General features: G+C 36.4%; 1 protein-coding gene across 4 annotated transcripts in view; it reads right to left on the minus strand.

The window, feature by feature from the left end:
- The window catches only part of ripor3 (RIPOR family member 3), a 36,165-nt gene that overhangs the window by 9,405 nt on the left and 3,442 nt on the right, over nt 1–23,318 (minus strand). Inside the window, exons 1-15 of one of the 4 annotated variants that reach the window (XM_044121774.1) lie at nt 18,034–18,184; nt 16,300–16,372; nt 9,085–9,115; nt 8,919–9,017; nt 7,618–7,770; nt 6,856–6,934; nt 6,751–6,774; nt 6,603–6,656; nt 5,106–5,255; nt 4,503–4,566; nt 4,378–4,421; nt 3,311–3,436; nt 2,548–2,693; nt 1,126–1,252; nt 266–417 (exon numbers count right to left, since the gene is read on the minus strand). In XM_044121774.1, the coding sequence (XP_043977709.1) occupies nt 266–417; nt 1,126–1,252; nt 2,548–2,693; nt 3,311–3,436; nt 4,378–4,421; nt 4,503–4,566; nt 5,106–5,255; nt 6,603–6,656; nt 6,751–6,774; nt 6,856–6,934; nt 7,618–7,770; nt 8,919–9,016 (1,217 nt within the window). In that variant the 5' untranslated portion in view covers nt 9,017; nt 9,085–9,115; nt 16,300–16,372; nt 18,034–18,184. Of the gene's footprint in view, nt 1–265; nt 418–1,125; nt 1,253–2,547; nt 2,694–3,310; nt 3,437–4,377; nt 4,422–4,502; nt 4,567–5,105; nt 5,256–6,602; nt 6,657–6,750; nt 6,775–6,855; nt 6,935–7,617; nt 7,771–8,918; nt 9,018–9,084; nt 9,116–16,299; nt 16,373–18,033; nt 18,185–23,318 lie in introns of those variants that run through there. The other 3 variants (XM_044121776.1, XM_044121772.1, XM_044121773.1) reach the window with 3 other exon arrangements.

A 23,318-nucleotide genomic window follows, 5' to 3' on the forward strand; every position in this document is an offset into this window, starting at 1 on the left:
CCCAGCAGAGCAGCAGAGCTCAGCTGGGGTTGCTAGGTAACACAGCTGTCCCCTTTGAATGATCAAATAATCAGGAGGTTTTTGGGCTTATTTCCACCAATCAACATTGACTTATTGCCACAAAACGTTTTTTTCTAAATACTTGGTCTGTTTTTAGAAGAAGTAAAAACCCAAATGGAAACAAAAATGTGAATTTTTCATAATGGGTTCCCTTTAAAACTTTATTACATTAAAGAAAATTTATCGTTCTGTACTCGACGCCTACCTGGGGGTGAACGGACTTTGAGGGCCTGCTGTGGAGGAGTGTGACGGGTCGGACAGGTAGCTGAGCAGCGACACGCCTCCTCTGCTGGAACGGCTCCTGGCCACCAGAGACGGGAGGGAACCCTCCTGATCCTGCAGCTCACGAACCATCGACTGAAAATAATCAGGTAACGTTCACACAGAGGTGATCCACAAGTGTCAAATGTTTAGTTTTCCCTCTGTGTAAATATTAGTTACACAGGGCAGCAAGAACAGTTTCACTACCAGATTTAACAATATGAATTTAAAAAACCTAAACACTTTGGATCCAAGAGGAAGAAAACTGACTGTATAATATTTTAGATCTGGTCATGTTAAAAAAAACAAAAACTTTAGCTACATCCTCTTATTCATGCAGCTTCAGTCCATAGTTAGCATATTAAATATTTACAGTTCATGACAGACTAATTAGTAACTTTAGGGAAGAGTGCCAAATTGCAATAAAGATAGCTTATGAAATAATTATTTAAATATGCAATTAATTTATTAAAACTGGAAATATAGAAATAATTTAATATAGAACTGCATGTGCCTCAAATATATTTGGTTTTATTTCAAAGCTAATTTTTAACTTGAAGTAGAAAGCTTGGAAGTTGTCTTGAGTTGTTGTTTGTGGCAGCCAATCAGACGTCAGGGTTTCCCCAAGTCCCGCCCACTGAGTTGAGTTTGATTGGTGAAGCTGACAGTTTATAGTAATTCATGAAGGAAGTAACATAATTTATTACCTAATGAAATAATTACATCTATGTTGATAAAAAAACAGGTTTCTCAGAGATATAATATTTAAATGTTTCCATGTAACTTGTTGTTTCTTGTACTCACTATAAAGTATTTTTCTGTGAATGAAGGCGTGTTCGGTGCCGTCCAGCTGTAAACCGAACCCTTCCTGCTCAACACCGACTGCTTGCTAACGGACAGCGGCTTCATCTTCTCACTGCTGTCAAACGGACTGCAAAAAATAATAATAAAAAATAAATAAATAAATAAACAATATTTATATATTATACCGAGTCTGTGTGCAAATCATTCATAAATAGTCAACATACAGTAGGGCTGGATAATCAATGATCGATATCGCAACAGTCGTGGTCAATATCAATTTGGTTAAATAAACAAGGTTAATATGGCTTAACTACACACATTTTGTGAATAACTACACAAAATACAATCAATACACAAATACAAAACAAAGAATTATCATAGAAAGTGTAAGAAGTAATTAAAACTAAATTAATCCTTCACTAGAAGGCAAAACATGGTGGTCACATGTTAAGCTACGGCATGTCGGTGGAATTTACCAACTCACTCTTTGGTTACCTAGCAACAACCTGTTGAGCGACGTCAAAAACGTTGAATTTGACTAAATATTTTTGTCTTATTTCTAATGTAAAATATCTTGGTACACTTGAAAAATAAGTTGCAAATAACAGTTTTTTTTAGCAAGATATAAGTTTATTTAAGTAAAGTTCTAGTTCCACTGGCAGATTATTTCACTTATGAGACGTTTTTGTCATGTTGTAAGTAAAAATCTGCCAGTGGAAATAACTTTTATGAATTGACTTAAACGAAGCTCCTGTGTCTTGCTGAAAAGGTTAAGTTAGTTTTGTCCTTTTTAATGTGCAATAGGATTTTTGCACTAGAAACTAGACAAAAATACTTGTAACCACATCCCTGTTCATCCCCACATTTGGAGACGCCCCTCTGTGTTCGGCTCCGCCCACTTTGTGACCATTTTATTTCAAAATTCAGGGATAAAGTTTTCTTAGGGTTTCAAGGGTTTTTATTGATTTTCAGTCCAGTACTTTTCATTTTCTGTTCAACTGATCTGTAATTCATTTGGACAACAGCAGATTGTTTGGTTCTTCGTTGCCTGCAGGAGTTTAGTTCCATTTCTTTGGCTAAATATAAACATTTTCCTCTTCTCTGAGGGTCCTGTCTGCTTTTCTTAAATGTTTTCTTTGTTCTCTTTTTCTGCTATGAAGCGAATGTTTCTGCAGCTCGAGTCGAGTAGCTGGCCACACTCATAAGGTTATAATAAACAGTTTGACATATTTTACTCCACAATAAGAGCCAGCTGTTCCCACCACTTCCCTAAATCTGTGCTGCCCTTTTGAAATTTTACTCCATCCACCTGAATCTTCACCATGTCCCCGTTAGACCCTGGACCCCTGACATCAGGAACAGATTGAGTCTTTCCACCTCAGCGGCGTTTTGATTCATGTTGTGTTTCGGGTGTTTGCGTACTTCCAGGTGACCTCCAGCTGCAGCTTGATGGTTCCCAGCTCTGTGATGTCCACCAACATCAGCTGTGGCTGCGCCACGAAGAAGTCCACACTGGCGCACGTTACCATGCCAACCAGCAGCCAACCCAGGCCCTTCGCCTCCATCACCTGATTGGATGGATTAAAAACAGGCACACACAGGATTCACAGTTAATTTTCCTCCTAGCAAACAAACTTAAAGAGTACATATCATTCAAAACCCACTAATTCTATTAAATATATTTTATTGTGCACTTTGAGTTTCTAGAAATGCAGCATAGATACATTTATCCTTTGTTTGGTTCATACTTTTCAATTCCTTATTGCGTTTTTTGAATAATGACATCACAGCATGGGGCTATTTTCCTAATAAGATGATTAAAAACCGTCAGTTTTCCTCCAGTTTGGCTCAAAAACTGAATCAAAGAGCTGTGAGACTGAGGGGAGCACATAGATCTAAGCAAGGGAACGATAATCTGTAGAGTGTGTTTAAATCTCACAAACATTCACTCTGGTACAAACTCAACTCTGAAACTCTTCCTCTGCTCGCCTCACTGACTCTGCTGCTTCTCATGTATGGAAAGCCAGAAGGGCCAAAAAAGGTGCAACATTTGACGTGCCTTTCACAAAGTAATTTTTTGTTTTTTAACAACAACTTCATAACCTAAAGTCAATCATAAACAGTTTTCATCTAATCTGAGTATCTGATATTTATCCCTGATGAAGAACAGTCCTTCAACACCAACCTTGATTTCAAAGTTATGGTACACGTGGGGGAGGAAGACCATCTCCTCTTCATCCCAGGACTGAGAGTCATCCGACTCGATCCTTCCTCTGATTTTCCATCGCTGCCGTCCCAACCGCACCACCACCTGGTCATGTGACGACAGGAGTGCGTCAGTGTGGAATAAAAAGTGTTTAGAACTGGATTTAATCCAAAACAGAAGCAGAGAAAAGCAACGGAAATCCAAACATAACGATTTAAGGTGTAAAATAAGATCCCAGCCTGTAGTTTTGCAAAAGCAAATATAAACTTAACGAAACATTTTGTTGCTATTAGAAACTCTCCTGTGTTTCGCAGATCTTGAGAGCTCCTACAATTAAGCAAATTGGAATTGCAAAATTCCAATTCCTAAATTTGCTTAATAGAAATACGCCAATGCTGGAAAACACTCATGTTTGTCAATTAAAAGTTTTGAGTTGGTTTTTCGGGCTCATCTAAATTAGTGTATTTCGTGTAACTGCAGCAGACACTTTTTGGCATCATACAAGTCACAGCATTAAAAACCAGATGTTACTACTGACAGAAACGCAGCAGTAACATCTGGTGCGGCGTACCCACCAAAAATCTGATTTGTGCCACTTCCATGTGTGGAAGTAAATCAAAGCGTTTGCAGCAGGAACAGTCATATTACATTATCCCGACTTTTACGTCATTTATGTGATTTCATAAAAGACCAGAGTTTCCTCACTCAGGTCTATTAGGCTTCATTTAATAGAAATAAAGGATCTTTCTATTATACCCCGTTTTAAACCTGTCTGAATTGATCCTTTTTCTTTGTGAAATGTCAATTTATTGTGTTGCAAAACACTCTGATCAGCTGTTTTTAAATTATTCTTTATGAATAATTAAATTGACACAAAACGTGAAACTTTTGACTCACTTCCTTCTACATTCATCAAATTTAGCTCTAATTTCAAATTGAATCAGATGAAATGCAATTCCTGCAGCTCCTTCCCACGTTATTATTGATGATTATCTTCCCTTTCAGCCGGTGGGATCCAGATGTTCAGTGGTTCAGGGGAACCTCACCTCGTATTGGTCTCCAGGGCAGAGCCGAGCGAAGCCGATCAGTCCTGTAAATAGAAACGCGTGTTTGGACAAAGGACTGAAAGACGATGCAAAGCCGATAAACTGCGATCTGCTCCGGGACTCACCCTTCATTTTGATGTGCAGCTCTCCGAGGAGGATTTCCAGATCTCCCTCCATGGTCGACATGTCCTGAACGGAGCAGCAGGAGGGAGGAGGCAAAATCAGGAGGTTCAGCTTCATTCTACACTTTGTTTTAACGTATAAACAGTCAGATGTACATGCAGGAACATTTATATGCAAAAAGGATTGCAGTTAAACACTAATATCCATATATGGAGAGAAACACTGCAGTCGTCCAATTGTACCTTAGTCACAAGACGTCAATTATAAAACTGAATTAATTTTTACTAGAATTGATTTTTTACTAGCTTATGTAGCTACTTAACAGCACAATTCTTTGCTCAATAACTCTTCAGAATAATCTATAGATCACTAAAATAATCACTTCCAACAGCCCTGGAATTATTTATCCTATTCTAGTTGCTTCACCCAAATTGATTTAAGTTTTTCTAGACCAACGAAAACAATAAATGCACAAAAAATGCATAAGAAATGCACGTTGCATTCATTTCCTTCTACAACACAAACTTGTGAGACCTTAATGCTTCAGACTGACTGCTTGTTTTCTATGAATGCATGTGTGGCTCGGGAACAAACATCAGCAGTACCTGCAGGCTGTGTCGGTGGCTGCGGCCGAGCTCCAGCAGACTCTCCCTGGAGGCTCTGGTGGACGGGGACAGAGAGAAGGCCCTCTTCATGTTCACCGCTCCCTGGCACAGCTTCCACTGAACGCAGTACGTCTCGTACAACTCCTCCACCTCCACACAGAGACAAACAGAAATCATCCCAACAGCAGACACATTTTTTCCATCACATGGATCTTCAAAAGCCACAAAAACATAAAATATAAACACCTAAAGAGGGGCTGTACTTTTTAAAAGTAATAGACACCCAAATGGAAGAATAAAAACGTACAAACATCAACACATGAACTTGTTGTTTTGGTAACAAGTTAATGTTATTTGGTGTTTGGAAACTGAGTCATTTAAAAAATCTGCTTAATTTAATGCCACAAATCAGCAGGCACTGCCCCTGACCTAGCAACCCCAGCCTGTTACCTAGCAACCCCATGGAGTTCCGCTCATCACCTAGCAACCCAAGCTGAGTTCTAACACACTTATTGGGTGGGAACCAATCTGGCACATTTGGTTGGAAAAAAAAAAAAACATCTTTTGGCAGGTTGTTTAAATTTGGGCTGTTTTTCACAACATTTAGCAGGATTTTAAGGAAGAAGCTTGAGGAAAATTCTTTCAAAAATAGTCATCATGTGGCAGGAAAGCACAAAACATTCACTAAAACGCTGAGCTATTAGGCCTGTCACAATGACATATTTTGCTGAAATGTGTTATTGCGAACATTTAACTCTGTAACTGGAAGTCATTTTAAATATCCCAAATAAATAAAACAGCAGGACAAATAAAATTATGAAGTCTCTAAACAAAATGACCTTTCAAAGAAGGGCTAGTTGAGACCAAAACACCAGACTGAAGACTTTTATCATCCAGTTTGTGGTAAAGAAAGAGAAAATCAATAAATCAGGCAGATGGAAATTATGCTTGATTTAATTTATTATGCTGTTAATTAGCATAATAAATTGTTATTGCACTTGTTATTTTGAAATATCTAGAATCTGACATCAACCATTACTCATTGGTTAATCCAGTGTTACTATGTTGTAGTAGTAGTAAGTATTGTAAAACTGAAATCCCAGCACATCATGATTTAAAAGGAAATACTGCCACAAGAAACACAAGTCTTGTTGTTTTCAAAGAGTCAAGTCCTTTGCTGTCCCAATGGATCTGGTTCCAACTTGCTGAATTCTTGCTAGTTGTGCAGGAGGTTCCACTTCTGCTTTTCAAAGATATATGGTTGTATAATTGTCCATATGTTTACAGCCATTTTTATATGTGAATGTAAATGTTGAGTTGGCCAGCAGCAGGTTATTTTGATTTAAAGTTACAAAATGCAGTAAAACAGACAGAACAGAATAAAATCTCATTATTCAAGAAAGATTTTATGCAAAAATGTAATTAACCTGTTTTGTATAAACCTATTCTAACCTGTTGAAGGAAGCACAATGGGTCACCTTTAAAGACATAACTTACCTTACTCATTTGAAACTCTAAGCGTCGGATGTACCTCTCCAACGCTTTTATCTCCTGTGAAAACAGAGTTTATAGCACATCTTCATTTTCTTCCTCTTTACCAGTAAATCAAACCATGAAGGTAAACAAGATGTGAAAACATTTTTACCTTTTCCAGATCATATAGAAATGCCTGGAAATGGAAAGAAAATCCATTATTTACATCATAACTGTTGCCAACCATACAGGAAATAATGGTTTGAGTTTTTCTCACCAGTCTGGAGTTCCTCTTGGTTTCTCTCTGCTGTGACGACAGGAGCTCCATCTCTGCCTGGTGAACCTCTAAATATTCCCTGCACACAAAACAAGTGAAAATCTAAGTTGTACACACTACAACGTCACAAAGTCAGTCAACAATTTAGGTATTACATTTAAGATGCGAGTTTCTCGCTCGAGGACATTTATCAGTTAATTGGCAAGTGAACAAATTACCTTTTTGCTTTAAACGCACCGATTACCATCTGAGTTTCTACACAGGGGCATTAAAAGGTCCATAAAAATGACTTAAAAACGAATCTGTTAGAAAAGCCAAAATTTACTTTGGTACTTTCTTAAAACTCATTTATAGTAAAACTTAGTGAATCTGATTTCAGATCAGGAAAATCAGATTCACTAACCCAGAGCTTAGATTTAAACCTAATCCTACGGCTATTAAAAATGTTTATTTGACCTTTTGAGAGCATTTTCCTTCGTTGTTTTGGTGCATTAAATGCTAATAGTAGCGCTGCCCAGAACAGCTTCAGCCATGCACATGATCTAGATTGATGCTATCGCCACCTGCTGCCACACTTTGGGTATTGCAGCATTTTTTCTTTCAAATTTTATTGTAATAAGATTAAATCAACCACTTAAACACATAAGATATTCTGTAAATTAATGTCTAATTAAATAAATCAAAGATGTGCATTTTAAACAGCTGGTCGTATTTGTGGTGATAAATCATAACAGACTGTGAAACATGTCGGTTTCTACATACTTGAGTCCGCTGCGGAGTGCTTGGAAAACCCTGTCCACCTGCTCCGGCTGCGACCAGGTAGTGGCCGACCCTCGGCGGGGGGAGAGGTGCATTCTGGGAGATTTACCTCCCAATGTGCCTTTGGAGCGGAAAGAGCCACGTATTGAGGAAGACCTAAAAACCGGAACAACATGATAAAAAAACAAACCAAAAAAATATTTAATATGCAGATTTTCCAGTGGAAAACTGAAACTCAGAGTTTAAGAGTTTTAGCGTTTTGTGACGTTTGTGACATGTTCCTGTTTCCCATCAAAGCCTCAACATGATGGTTCCTGGGAGACCGACTGACGAAACGCAGCAGGTTTTATGAATGTTGGCGTCTGTGTGCAGCATAAAAACACACAGGAAGTGGCTAACAGCACCTGGATGTTAAACATTTCACACTTGGTTTTGGAACATGAAGCCTCCTGAGGCGGACGGTTTGCACGCCTGCGTTCGTTATTAAAGGGTTTAAATGTAACGTTTAAATGATTGACTTTGTCATGTCTGTATTTTATCATACAAGTTGCCTTGTTGCTGAAATATCCTCTGCAAATAAACTTGATTGATTGAATCTGTTCACCCTCAGAAAGGAGAAAGATGCACAAATCAAACAGACTATAACAGAAATTGGCAAATTTTTTGAAGTACAAATTCAGTGGCATGAAATTTTTTTAAAAAGAGGCTTTAACTGAGTCAAACTCAAGAATAAACTTCTGAAATTTAAATAATTTGTAACAGATCTCGTCTATTTGAGCAACTCGTTTAAAAATCTGCATTTGCATATTTAATTATGTAACAGCACCGCTGTGCAGTCGCACAGGTTTCTTGAAAACAGTTTAAAGTGGACACATTATGCAAATTCCACATTTTGTGACGACTTTTATCATCTGGGTTTTGGTAGAAAGAGAGAAAAAAAATGATAAATCATACAATAGGAAATTATTGAACTTATTTTAATTCATGTTCAGAAACATCCCACCTGTTGCCACTCATTGCGTTTTCTTGGAGTATTTTTGTAACTTACATTTACACTTAGACACTGACTGTTTGTAAAAGAAGATTTTCTGCAGGAACTCAATCTAATCTCATCTCTAAAAATTGCTTCTCTCAGTTTCATCACAAATAAAATCTATCTTCTCTCATACCAAAAGTCATGAAATATTAGTGGCCAGGCATCAAAAACTGACTGTATAACTGTCATTATTTTTCTTGACCCCAGAGGAGGCATTTATTTGTTAATCAGTGTTTATTCCTGACGCCATCAGCTTCAGGTGACTCACCGCGGCCGGCCGCTCAGCGAGCCGAAACCCGTGAAAGAGCGACTTCTGTGGATCAGACCTCCATCCGACGGCGAGTTGAACCGCAGCTTCACTGACATCCTGCAGCACAAAATACATTTAAAGGGGAAAAAATGTCCATATTCTGCATCACAGAGGTCAAACTCACTTTCATTTTAGGTCATAACATCAAAAATGTCCTGAAAAGACACAAAATGTTGATAAATTAAAATAAATTTCACTTTTATGTAATTTGGCAGCATTGAGAAAAAAAAAACTGATTTATAAAATAATATTTAAGCAACAATTATCTTGAAGGATTTATTTATGTGATACTTTGAGTCCTGAGGGCCGCATAAACAGCTATGGTGGGCCAGATTTGGCCCCCCAGCCTCAAGTTTGACACACATTAAATAAAAACACAGATTCCAGATCAGCTCAAAAACTAAAGATGATCATGAAGTGAAAAAGGAAAACAGATGAAAAAGAGTTATATTATTAAAATTAGTCAAATTAATATATTTACTTTGATAAACTGAAGTTTATTAAACAAAAGTAAATAAATTAAGAATGAAAAACTTAATTTGATGACATTCAACAAATTAACTAAATAAAACAAAGAAGTTTTATTTCTTTTCTGTTTAAAAAACTATCAATTTTATTTATCTTTTTTATTTCAGACCTTCTTATGGGTCTGGAATAAAATATGATGATGATTTAAAAGTTTTTTTCTTGTCCCCAAAATGTATTTTTTTAAATTTTAAATTTCCTTTTCATAGACAACAAATTCAGAATGGGATATTTTAGTTCAATTATTTTTTGTAGTGAAGTTGTGTGCAAATAGTTTGCAAATTCCTTTGGTTTTAATAAAAGAAACTAGAAAAGATTTTATGTATTCCCAGCAATACTTAGCAAACTGAACCTGTTAATTAAAAGTAGATTTGGGTTCAGTAAAATTAGCTTTTTTAGTTTTAGTTGCTCAATAGGTGTAATCTGAATTCCAATCAAATTAAAGGGAAAAGTCTCAGTAAAAGTTAAGTGTTTGCAGTGCCGGGCCAAATTTGGGCCACACTCTTGAACATTTCTGGTTTAAAGCAACAGCTTTGACCTTTAGAAACAAAACCAGTAAACATTACCAAGATTTTCCCACATTTCAGAGATTCCACCCACTCTGAGCGGCTGTGCAGCAGAGAATCTGACCCGGCTTAAATAATTCAGTTTTGCATAAGTCAGGATAAAACCTGCAGCGTTCAAACTAATGTTTAGCTCTTTTGGGTCCAATTGTTTCTCGTTGGTCTAGTTTATCTTCAACTATCAGCAGAAACACCAAAGCTCAAGTACAGAGAACCAGACTGGAGTCAGATGATCCAGAACAGCGTCTCTGGATCACATTAATGGAATAATCTGGGAAAAGCAACACAAATATGTGACCAAGCTCAAGGTTCTGAATCAGTTCTGCAAGTTTGCAATGACAGAAATGCACATTTTAAATGCCTAACATGCAGGTCAGAGGTGATTCGTTTTAAAAATTAAAACAAAGATTTTAGTTGTTTTCACTTTGTGTTGCGCTCTACTTTCCTTTCAATTAGCCAGCGTCCATTTAAAGAGCAAAATGAAAGTTAGAGGCAGTTAAAAAACAACTAGAACCGAACAGAAATGTGTTGACAGAATGTTTGTTTGACTGATGGAGAAACTGCAAAAAAAAAAAAAAAAAAAAAACCCAGAAGCAGAGATTTTGAAAACCTGAAACTAAGATTACAAATAAAGAGAAATAAATTAAAATGCAAAGTGGAATTAAGCCAAAATCTGCATTTAATTACATTAAATGTTTTACTTTGCATGTATATAAATAACACAAAAGTAGAAAAAGTCCGTGTCCAGAAAACAACAAGCTGTGTAAGACAATCTGTTTGACATCTGCTCACTTTTCATGTGGGTCGTTACAGTTTGGTTGGAACCAAAACAACATTAAAACTTAATTGTAATCATCTGTTTTCCCTCTAAATGAATCCAAACCAAGACTTCAAACATATTCCAGTTCTCCTGCAGAAAATCTCCTTTAAATGTCCTCAAAATAAAACACTTAAAACCTTGGAGAAGCATAAAAACATAAAAAATTTAAAGGTTTATCATGTAAAGGAATGAAATAGATTTCTGTGATTGATGCATTTTTATACAAACGTGATTTTGCTTCCAGATGGCCGTTAATATGGAGATGATTTGTGTGCATGTTGAGTTTTCTCATGCATTCAGTTCAGCAGAAACGCAGCATGAATTTGTCCCACGGGGTCGGACTGTTGCAATCCTGCAGGAGGATCTGAACAAACATCCTGAAGCTCCAGCTTTTCTTTTTGTGCAACAACTTCGACGTTTTAGAGTTTCTAAGCAGATAAACTAAATCAAAGTGATCCCAGAACAAACATCCTGGCAGGAATGCCTCATGCTGTCAGTGGAAGTAGGTCAGAGCAACCCAGGTCGTAGTCCTGACCCAGACTCAGAGTTTTCTCTGGACCGGAGGCCAGAAACCGTTTCAAGTAAACAAAGGCCAGGAGAGATCAGAACCAAACTGTGTTCAGATGATCAATTCATCTTTAAACGTTTATAAAATACCTTTTTTTAATGATTCTCTTTTTAGAACTTGATCAAACTCAAGGCTTGGGGGCCAAATCCGGCCCGCTGTAGTGTTTAACGTGGCCCTCCAGACTTCAAATGGACGCATAAGATTATAATTAAGTTCTCAAAAATTATTTTATGAATCAGATGAAATCAGTTTTCATCTTTTTATTGTCTCCTGGGAAAATCTGTGCCAAGTTACATTGTTGTATCCGAATGTGGAGGATTTTAGTTAAATATTCAATCATCTAATTCACTATTAGAAAAAGTTTTTAACTAATTTGAAAAATAAACTGAAGTTAAATCACTTCAAATAATCAATAACCAGCATAAAATAATTCAGTGGCTGTTTGAACTTCCCTTTCCTGCTCTTTTTTTATTTTTAGAAAAATTGTAGGAAATTTAATGGTTCCCATGAAGATTTTTGACGCTAAGCTTTGATATTTGAAACCCTTCCAAGTTTGTTTTTCACAGTTTCAGTCGTTACAAATTCAAATTTGTTCTGACTGAACATGCAGACAAGTTAGGTATGGTGATCTTCTTCCAAAAATAAAACCCTGTTATAATTCTTCCAAATCAAAACATCTTCCTTGCCAGAGTCGCATGTTTTCTTGTCTTTCCTGTTTTGAAGACTCAAAGAAACTGTGCATTGTGGTTCACCACAAAAAGTCAAACTTTCAATTTGAAGTTGAGAAGCTACTTTTATCTAATAATCAACGGAATACTTTGCTTTCTGTTCACTTTGTAATCAAAAGTCTTTTTATTTAGCTCATTTGTTTAGGAAAAAGTGTAGTGTGTTTTCTTTGTGTTTCTCAAAAGGAATTTGGGGATTTCCTGCAGACCGCCCCATGTGGTTCTGAAGCAGAGCAGCACAGACAGGAGAGGCGGAGCTGTGGTGCGTCGCACAAGATGAAGCTAAATTAAACAAAGATACAACTGGTAAAAATATCAATACAAACATCTACAGTTGGGAAGAAAGATGAAGGTCAGTAGGACTTGATTTATCCCCAAAAACGAATTAATGTGGCAAAAACAAAGCGTTTAACATGCCGACCCAACCTCAGCAGACACAGCTGAAGATGTTTCACTGAAATAAAGTGACAGAGACGGCAAGAGTTTACACGAAAGCATGGATCTGCAGAGGATAAAAAGGAAACAACAGTAGAAACAAAAAGTATGCAGCAGATGCTCAAAATGGCTGCAATAAAAAGATAAATTGGAGATTCTGTGGCCATAAAATACAAGTTTTGGAACTATGGAGAGAATTGATCAGAGATGCATTTACAAACAAATGCACGAATTATTCTAATTATAAAAGGTAAATTTTTCTAATTAAACAGAACGGCATGCTTGTGTTTGTTCAGATGCCCAATTCTCCAATCACCATTACCGAGTTTTCACTAATGGCCATTTGTTGAGTCAAAGTTTATTTAATTTTAAATTCAAAAATGAATTGATTTACAATTGTCTATCAATGGTTTATCAGATTAAAATTAGTTTAAGGCCGCTTAGATCTTCTTTTAGTGCTGTAGTTTGGCCGCCATCCAGCAGAGGGCGCCGCTGATCATCCTTAAACGGAACCGTTGATTGGTACAGCATCAAAGATGGCGGCCGGAGCTGAACGGTGTTGAATAGAAACGGTTCAAACAGAGACCGGTTTGGGACGTAAGATTCACTTTATGCGGTTCTGTTGTGAAAAATAAACACTCGACAGGCTCGTTATGCCGCCATCTTATCGGCGCTCATTCACGGCGGAGATGCTTCAACTTCTAAACCGGAAATTACTGATTTGCTACGAAGGCGAGGATGGTGCGGGAGAAAGGCGGAGGGGATGACCTGGTTAGCGCGGTTTATTTCTGAGGGCTGTCGCAAAGTTTTAACGCTCCTTCCAGAGCCGTAACAACAACAAGAAGCTGAATAAAAAGCACGACTAACAAATTAAAGTGTAAACTGACCCGACAGCAGAAAGTTTCATCACAGATTCTGTCCACTTCAATATGGAGTAGTAATAAAGTCTGCAGTTAACAAATCTCTGTTCATTATTGACACAAAATTTCTCAAGATTTTTGAGTTTTTTGGCAGAAATGTTTTCCCTTTTCTTCTCTGTACAGTGACCTGTCGTAGATTCCTGTTTTATAAATATATCCAGGTTTAATAACGTGAGAACAGCACAGCAATTTCTGTTTATTCAGCCAGTATTTAACACAGCTGACAAAAATTTTAAAAGATAATGTGCGTTTTAAAATTCTACACATTAGGAAAAATTCAGCCCTTATGGTAAAAGAGAAAAAGGTTTTTAAGATAATGCCAATAAGATCAACTTTAAATTAACTCATTAATTAATTACTTGTATTTGATGTATTACAAAAACTGGGAATAGTTTTGGGATTTAAGAATTTTGCACCGATGCAAACAGTGAAATGAGACATTAACATTCCTCAGGTGATGAAAACTGCTGCAACTGGAGGTTTGTGTGGTCCTGCAAAAAAAATGAGCTCTGACCTTTTAGTGATTTACAGGGTCCTGCATGGTGTGGAGGTCAAAGGTCAGGGCTGTGTGTGTTCGCCAGCGATGTGTTTGCAGGCGTCCCTTGTGAGGCTCCAGACACAAAAACCACTAAAACGAAGGGAATTTGTTTTCTCTGGCGTTTTCCCTCCTCCGTCTGCAGCCTGTGGGGCCGTTGAGTTGTGGCTTCAGCATTTCTCTAATTCAGTCTCATCTAATTAGTCTGATCTCCTATAAAGTCCATTTTATCGACTTCAAACTGTTTTTTCACCATCTCACCGTCCAAAAAAAAACTCTTTCCAAGTCATTTATAATGATTGAATACAAATATTTGAAGCAGAACGATACATTGCAAGTCATGTTGCCCAAACATTTTTCAAAATGTTGCAAAAAATCCATGTATTTTGTTCTTTGATTATTCTGTTTCAAAACAAAAATCGCATAAATAAATCACTGTGTTTTTCCTCCCTCAGTTTTTAAAACCTGAATGAAAGAAAAAAACAAACTAAACTGATTTTTACTTCACTTGCCTGAATCCAAAATAAATATTAATTAAGAGTTTCTGCAGGTTTCACCAATTTAAGACCTTAAAAAGTCTGAATTAAGACAATTTAAAACCTTTTAAAGATAATTATGAATTTAATTTAAGACCGTATCTTCACAAAAATGTAAGAACTTCATTCAACTGGTAATACATTTGCAAAAGAAATAAAAAAGTTAGTAGCTAGTTAGCGGTAGCCTCAACTGACTCGAGTCACAGAACATGGAAGATGTCTGAGAAAATAAATAAAAATACATAGAATATATTAGATTAATCCCACCAAGACAAGTTAGTAAGTTTCATATGTTAAAGACTAACTTACCTTTTAAAATGTTAAGATTTTAGTTTTAGATACATAAACCGGATGTAGCGACACCGGAAACTACAGGAGTTACCAAAGAAGAAGAGTTTGTTCACAGACAAACATGCTAATGTGCTAACATGCTAAATGAAAACAACACTTGAGACCAGGATTTGGGGTTCCACCATCAAGTCCCAAATATTAAGCTTCTCCTTAAAAGAATAGAAATAAAAATACATAGAATAAAAAAAATTGTTTTTTTTATTCTTGAAATTGTTTTTCTAATTGAATTTTAAAACAAAAACTAAACTTTTATTTTGAAACTGAAAAACGCAAAGAATTACCATACATGGATTCAAGACCCTTATTTATTATTATTGTTTTTTTTTTAAATCAGAAAACTGATTTCATCATTACTGGCTCTAGATCATCGGCGGGTTGCTGGTTTCCCAGGTTCAGAGGCTCAGAACCAGTTTTACACTTTATTTACATTTATTTATTTGGTCTAAATCTCTGCAACTCAAACATCCTAAAAGTAGCCATCAATTTGTCCAAAGATTTTTCAGCAGGCTCAGCTAGGGGCAGCCCGTCTGTGAGAAGGACCCCTCATCTAAATCCAATGAAACTTGAATTAATTAAATCTGAATCTCTGCTTTTAGATCATCTCAGACACTCTTCACCTCCAGTTCAGGGCCCGATGAAACATGATTCGCTGGCTCATATTAGAGGAGGTCAAAGGTCACCAATGACTCATGGTCTCTGCGGGGAAGAAATATGTTGTAGATGGAAACTCACGATTCGTCCAAGAGTGTATTCAGCAGCCCGTTTTTTTTTTGTTTTGTTTTGTTTTTACTAATCAGGAGTTTTCCATCATTGCTGGTGTTGTAAATTCATGTCAGAATGTTTCTTGTTTTGTCTTTTTCCATCTTTTCAGGATGTTTTGCCGTACATTGTGTTTGAGAAAACAACCTTGGTGTTTTCAGACCAAGTCAGTCCACAGATCAAACAACTAAATCTCTCTTAATTTACTTACATGAACTTTTTCTCCTGCAGAATCCGTCTCTGAACATCCAAACATCTCGGATTGGACTAAATGAATTCCTTTTGTTCTTTTTCCCCCCAATGCAAATCCAAACAACTTTCCACCAACATCCATCTCTGTCCTCTGAACATGAACATACTAACGCGCCACAGCGACATTTGTTTGAAACTCGATAGCGATAATCCTCGTTTGATTGTGTTTATTAATAAAAATAAAGGAAAAAAATCTGAAAAATGTTGGAAGCTTTGGAATCCAGTTGTGGATTAAAACCAGACTGTTTGTGTTTATCAGACCGACTTCCAGAAGCTCAGAGCTGCAAACGTAAAGCTGTTCATATCCACAGTCCGAATTCAGTCAAAACATTTTCAATTCTCAGTGTTACCTCGTTTTTCTGCTCCGTCTGTAACGATGTCAGGGCTCAGAGAGTCACTTTGGTGTCACTTCATCCTCTAAATCTGCAAAAAATAAATCAAGAAGTTACACCATTATATTTCCCAAAACTCTCTACTTTTTTCTTGCATTTTTTTGGTGCAAATGAAATCTAGTTGTGTTTAGAGGTTTCATTCAAATTACATGACTACCAAAGGTTTTCCTGTATACACATTATATTTTGCACTTAAGCTTTTTTGCCATTGAAGAGTCTGAGAAAAGATTTTGGAGAAACTGTCAGACCTTCCAGACTAAAACATTGATTTCAAATGTTTTTCACCCAAAAAATAAAAACAAAACAGTCATGCAAACTAATTTGACTTGAAGAAGTTTGATATTTCTGACTAAAATGCTGCTGAGATTGTAAGTTGATGTTGGCTGCAATCTTTCTAAAAAAAAAAAAAAATATGTGATTGTAATAAATTTAAAAACATTAACTAATACAAACTACATACTATTACATGTTAAATTTTCCTGATTGTTTTTAGATATATCAAACTTAACTTGTTTGCTGTAAATGTAGGGTTTATCAGCTGATGTTACCTTCAAGTAAATAAGATAATACGGCACACATCCATAACACTCTGCTTCTCAAAATTCCCTTTTTTAGCATCTGTTACTCCTATAAGATTAAAATCAACAGCCAACACTAGCAGGATTACAAGTGATGCTAATGATAATATGTTTGCTACATATACAAAGTATCTTAGGAATGATAAAGCATCTGGTGTTGAAATGTTGGTTTGGACCGGCCCTGTAAACATTCATAACTTCCCAATCCAAATCCCAGATTATTTTCTACTCAAGAAAAAGTAAAGCATCTGTTCTTCCTCTGCTCCTTTCTGTACAGGAACAGCTGACAGCTGATGAAGATTTATTTGCCTTTTGGAAGTGAGGAGCAGGATGAGGACTGCAGAGGAAGAGGAGCTGAGCTCTGGGTTTGTAATCACACCGGCTCTCTGCGGTACAGATACCCCCTGTTCATTAACCTCTCTGTCAGCAGCAGTTAACCTGTGCCCAAAACATGCTGAACACACAAAAATACAATACAAATTGAAATAAACCACAAAAAGTAGGTGACATGTGTGAACTGTGTCAGTGTTTTGGAGATAAACACGCCTCCCATCGTCTCCTACAAATCATTTTTTGTTCATTTTTTGTCACAGTTAAATTTTTATAAATAAATTTGGGATAAAACCAGGTCAAAGGGAGTAACTAAATTAGCCTTTAGCCCAGCACTGTTGCATATCAGCATAAATGATACAAACCTGTAGCGTAATTAGCATTTAGAGCTAATTACCCTGTTAGCACTAATCTAACTCTGATTGGCATACCGTCCTAAAAACAGATCAACAAGCTAAACTAACAGCTGGAGGTTTCAACGCTTGCTGTTTATTTCTGTACGTTAACCATTTATTTGTATTTTAACCAGCCTGAAACTTCTCCTGAGACACTTGCTGCATAAATTACTCTCTGCAGAGGAGTTACTTGATTTAATACACTTTAGGATTTAACAGCACTTGGAAGAAATGATGGTTGCAGAAAATGTTTTACACAACACTCGAGGGTTGTTGGAATATACCTGAACTCATTTGTAAAGTTTGTTCCAGTGGAAAACTGATATATCACAGCATTTCATGGGAAGACCTGATGGGGCTTCCAAACCTAAATAAAAACCTTCACTTACTTTGACATGCATGTTCTTCATGACAGACTGCATGGGAAGGGCACCAGTTGGACTAAATCAGAGGGAATTGATATTTTGCCACTTGTTGAAATGTGATTTAGAGCAGAAAACTGTTCTAAATAAATAGAAAACAGGTGATTGAATATGTTTTCAGTCAGCTGATTAGTGCCTGGCTGCTCACCTGTTCCAGCTCATACCTGTCATTTACTCAAACCATTTCAGCTGACTGTTATTGTCATGTTTGCATAAACTTTTGTGTATAATCTGCATTCCTCTGCTGAGCACAGCTGCATATGTTACTGAACTAAGACTTATTTATTTGATTCATCTTGAACAGTCGAGTTCTTGTGTTTATATTCAGTTTGTGATCCCGTCTTGTTTTAATATTTCTTCTCTTGGACCTTTTTAAAAATCCAAACCATAAATCAAATGTGAACAAAGCTCCATTCCTCCCCTAAATCTAACATCCGGCTCCATAAACAGGAGTTTGTCCAAGAGCCAAAGTTTGTATTGTTACATATAAAACAGCTGGCTAAGCACTTTTTAACATCACTATAAGTTAGAACAGTTTAAGCTTGAATAATAAAAAAATAAATAAACTAGATTACTGTTGTGGAACTTATTTTTAAATGAGACTTTAATGGCGATTGGCAGATGCTGCAGGATCCATGGAAACTAATAGTTCACAAAACTTTAAGCTCCTTCTTTGAAGCTTATTGCGGCAGCTGGAAAAATCACACATGGATCTGGAATAAAACTCTGCTTCAGCTGCACAGATTCAACAGAAATTACAGCTGTGACTCCAAACCCAAGCAGTGCAGGTGGGTGTGATTAAGTAAAGATGTCAGGAATTTGGGAATTCCCTCATTCATATTCGGACCTAAACTCCATTCAACTTCCTTTAACTCTGCAGTTTGGATAATAATCTCTTCAGATGAAAGGAGGCAGCTTTGTGTCTCACAGAGTCCAAATGTGAAACAAGAACGAACAAATAAAAAGAAAAAGGACTTCAGACAATACCAGGTGAGTTAGTCAGGAAAAATATTCAAATAGATCCACGATTAGTTGTAACAACAAACATTATTTCAGATATAAAGAAAACAAAATTAATAGACACAATATAGTTTTTTACTTTGTTTTATTATTATTTATTTTTAAAATCTAATATATTTAGCATCCCGATCCACACTCCATTCCAGTAGATGGCAGTCATGCACATCTAATCGTTGCTTGCCAACTGCCATAAAAAAGAGAAGAAAGGACTCCATCCTCATGTTGTCATCCTGGGTAGATGATGTATGCTAGGTGCTAAACAGTTAGCGCTGTCGCGCCAGTAATCTTACATATTAGATCCCTTTTAAAATCTACAAGTCTTGGTGTGTTAAAGTTTATGACAGGATACATAGAAAAAACTGAGCAAACATGTTTTGTCAGCACAACTTGGTTTTGCATTGTTCCAGGTGAACAAACCACAAAAGCTCTGGGGAATTATTGGAGAACCTCAAGCCAGCTGACAGCCATGGCGGTGGGAGGCTGATGATCTGGACTTGTTTTGTTTCCATCTTGATTTTTGTTTCTATTGCTGATGTTGGGCCAAACTGGCTCATCAACACAGCCAGTTTGGCCTGTTTGTACATCATTCTTTCTGCACAAAGATTGATGTACAGAAACTAAAGTCTGGAAAACTCAAAGGACTGAAGCAATGCTGCAAAAACAGTGGTGGCTTTCTGATAAATCATTCTGCTAAAGGGAGATCTACACTGTTAGATTCAATTCAAAAATACTTGATTGACCCCAAAGGGAAATTAAATAGATTTAAATTTATTTATTCAAAGGTTTTGGCTTTTTAAAATGTTTTTGTACTGGGACTTTCCTGGAAGCCCTGTGAGGAAAAAATGAGCCTCACGTTTGAAACCTTTTCAAAAGTTATGCACGTTTTAGCAGTTCAGGTTTGTGCAACCTGTTCTTATTTTGTTTTAAAGTCACCATTTGTAAAACGTTAATTTTTCCATTTCACATGACTGACTTCACTTGTCATAATATGAGCCAATGGAAGGTCTGTGTGTCTATCTGAATCTTCACCCGAGTGTGAAATGGAAATTCTCTCCCAAGTCAAGTTCACAGTCCAGAGTCGAGCCAGAGAAATAAAACGTTTCACCACGTTTAGCCGTCTTGCTGGACAGGTTTTCTTTCTTAGCAAAGAATAACTTCTATTAAAAAAAAATAAAAAAAATAAAATAAATAATAATAATAATAATAATAATAATAATAATAATAATAATAATAATAATAATAATAATAATAATAATAATAATAATTAATCACCTGAGTTAGTCTCTTCTTGATGCCAGTTAATCTGGGATCACTGATTAAAATTTAAGGCAATTCCAAAGAAACAAAGCAGCCATTTTATGGCAGTAGAACTAACTGACCAAATGAGTCACAACCTAGCAACCCAAGTAGAGTCCCGCTTGGGTTGCTAGGGGAGGGGCTGGGGTTGATAGGTGACAGACTGAGGTTGCCAGGTAATGGTCCAGTGCCAGTGGAATGTCAGTTTTGTGTAACGGATCCCCTTTAAATCCACATAACCCTAGTAAATTTACAACTTCACTAGGGTAATTTCCAGAAAAACAAATTTTCTGGTAATTTGTTTATAAAAATATATAATATTCTGTTTTGCATTTTTAATCTGAACAATTTAGTAATATAACAGTCAAATATACTAATGGGATATTTGATTGTTGTACCAAATGTTTTTACAAGTTGCGATAACTTGGTTGAATACTTGAACAAAATCCTTAAAGTAACACTTGGTTAAAAGACCTCTTCAGAAAATTTTACTTCAGTATAAATTATTTATTATCTTTCAAAACAGAGTTCCCATTATAATTGCTACATATACTGCTTTAGACCCGCCTGTTGAGCCACACATTAAAAATAACAAGGAAATCACACGTTTCTCTGTCTTTTCTGGCCATAAAACTTGATCGTTAGTAAGTGAACACTATGAGCTCTGCTTTCGCTCATTTATGACCACTTTTCTCCGCTGTGATTTTAATGTGAAGTACAACGTGCGCCTTGTTCAGTTGCTTACCTATAATTGTTAAAATGTCAGCTGGATGCCAGATTTTCTGTTGACTAAAATGTTTAAAATCAGAGCTACTAAAAATTAACTTTTTTGGACTATTTGGAATACCTTGAGATGCTGTAAGACTCCATATTTATTGATGAACCATTTGTTTAACTTATGCATTATGCCAGTAAAAGGGTCTAAAACAACAGACCCTTTGCTGTTGTTACAATTAGTTTTAGTTGTAGAACTAAAACTAATTTGAGGCAGATTTTAGTTGAGTCACTCTAAATTAGCTATATATTTTTGGAAACATATTTTTAAAATAAATAAAACAAATTTAATTGGCTGGTGGCTCAGCTCAGGAAGATTATTCAGGAGATCTCGCTCTTTGAACAGTTGGACCATTGAGCAAAGACTTTTGGCTTTTGGGTCAGATTTTCCTTCACCTTAACAGACAGAAGCGATGAATCCAATATGGCAGCCTTGATATTTATCTGTCTATACATCTCTCACTTCATTCTACACCGCTAATTCGCTAATGCTAACAATCAGCTAATTGGTTAGCACTTTTGCTAACTTTGAATGCATGTAGCGCAGTTAGCAAATGCTAAATTAATTTCTAAAGCGCAAATTTACTCAGCTGTTTTGTAAGCTTTCACTTGAATAAAGTTTTACATTTTTGTTAAAGTTTTGGTTATCAATTGTTGTGAATGAATTCTTCAAGTAGTTCTACCTTTATATTCATGCTTTTATTTTGAAATCTGTTTACGCAGCAGCTCCATTTCCTCTCCTCACATTCTGCACCTGCGATGTGGCGCAGCAGATGAAGTGGGGTATCAACATGGTTGAAGTTAGCGCGCTAGCGTTAGCTCCTGCTAAATATTATGTTGATGTAGCCAGTTAGCGTTAGCGAAGCTAATGTTTCTGACTAGTGCTTGGTGGTTAATGCAGCTAGCTTTTTGTGGGAAGAGTGACACCCTGTTGTGGATGTAAAATTAAAACTTGTGTATGACGCAACAAAATGGCTGACTTTCTCCACAGTGGATTGAATCTGAACCAGTTCCAAGGAGGAGCTGAAGGCAAAAACGAGAGTCCAAATACTAAATAAAACAATGCAAAATTCATAAAACTGTTTTTGATTGTGACATCAGGCTAATGGGCTTCAACAAAACAGAAAAAGTCCAACCAATTACGTAAAACTGACAGAGATCAACAACAGAAGTCTGTGTGAAAACCTTTTTTTCATCTGTTAATAATAATAATGGTGCATAAGTCTATTTACCTTGAACTGGGGGTTTTATTCCCAGGAATTTTTACGACATTCTTGTTTTATTAGTCGGTGCAGCGGAGAGCTGACAGGACCCCCTCGGAGGATGTCGAGACGGTGTCAGAGAGTTCAGAACCGCATCGTATAAAACACTACCCAGTGAATCTGACAGAGTTTCCCTGACTGCTTATATAAGATGTAAATTATCCTGAAGGGAAAGTCTAACCATATACACTGAACATGTGGATTTATGATTGGCACGCCTGACCAAAACCAGTTTACAGACCAGTTGAGCTGAAGGGAGTGGAGAGGCTCGATGCAAAAAGTCGACCATAGAAAAAAAAACTCTCACTCCCACTTTAGCCTGTAAAGAGCTGAACTGAGACAATGAAACGGAGATTTCTGTAGGTGTTTAGTAACAGGAAGTCAACACAGTGCAGCCGAAGCTGATCCAAAACGCTCCAACAGTTCTGATGAACATCAAAGAGATAATCACAGTATAGTTGAAACGATTAATAGGACTAATCATTATTAATCGATTAATAATCAGGAAATAATTGTCAACTAATTTAATAAAAAAATAATCTTTAACTGGATTATAAACACTAAAAAAAACATGCAACAAGTTTAGCATTTAAGATAAAAATATTTTTGTCAGTAAATATGTTTACCCAAAACTCCTCTTGTGATATAGTTTAGTTTCACCCAGACGGGCGTATTATTGCATTTCTGGCTGTAGAACATTTATTTTCTTATTTCAAAAAGGAATTGAATCGTTTATTTAAATTTTGTGAAGTTAATTGAAAAATATGTAGAAAGTGCCCATTTTAAATCTGATTAATCAATTAATCATCAGAGTAATTGATCGAATAATCGATTACTAAACTAAAATAATTCTATAATTTATGTCCTTTTCAATAAAAAAAGATTATAAAGGATTTTTTC

The sequence above is a fragment of the Gambusia affinis genome, linkage group LG07 (assembly GCF_019740435.1).
Source record: "Gambusia affinis linkage group LG07, SWU_Gaff_1.0, whole genome shotgun sequence".
NCBI lineage: Eukaryota > Metazoa > Chordata > Actinopteri > Cyprinodontiformes > Poeciliidae > Gambusia > Gambusia affinis.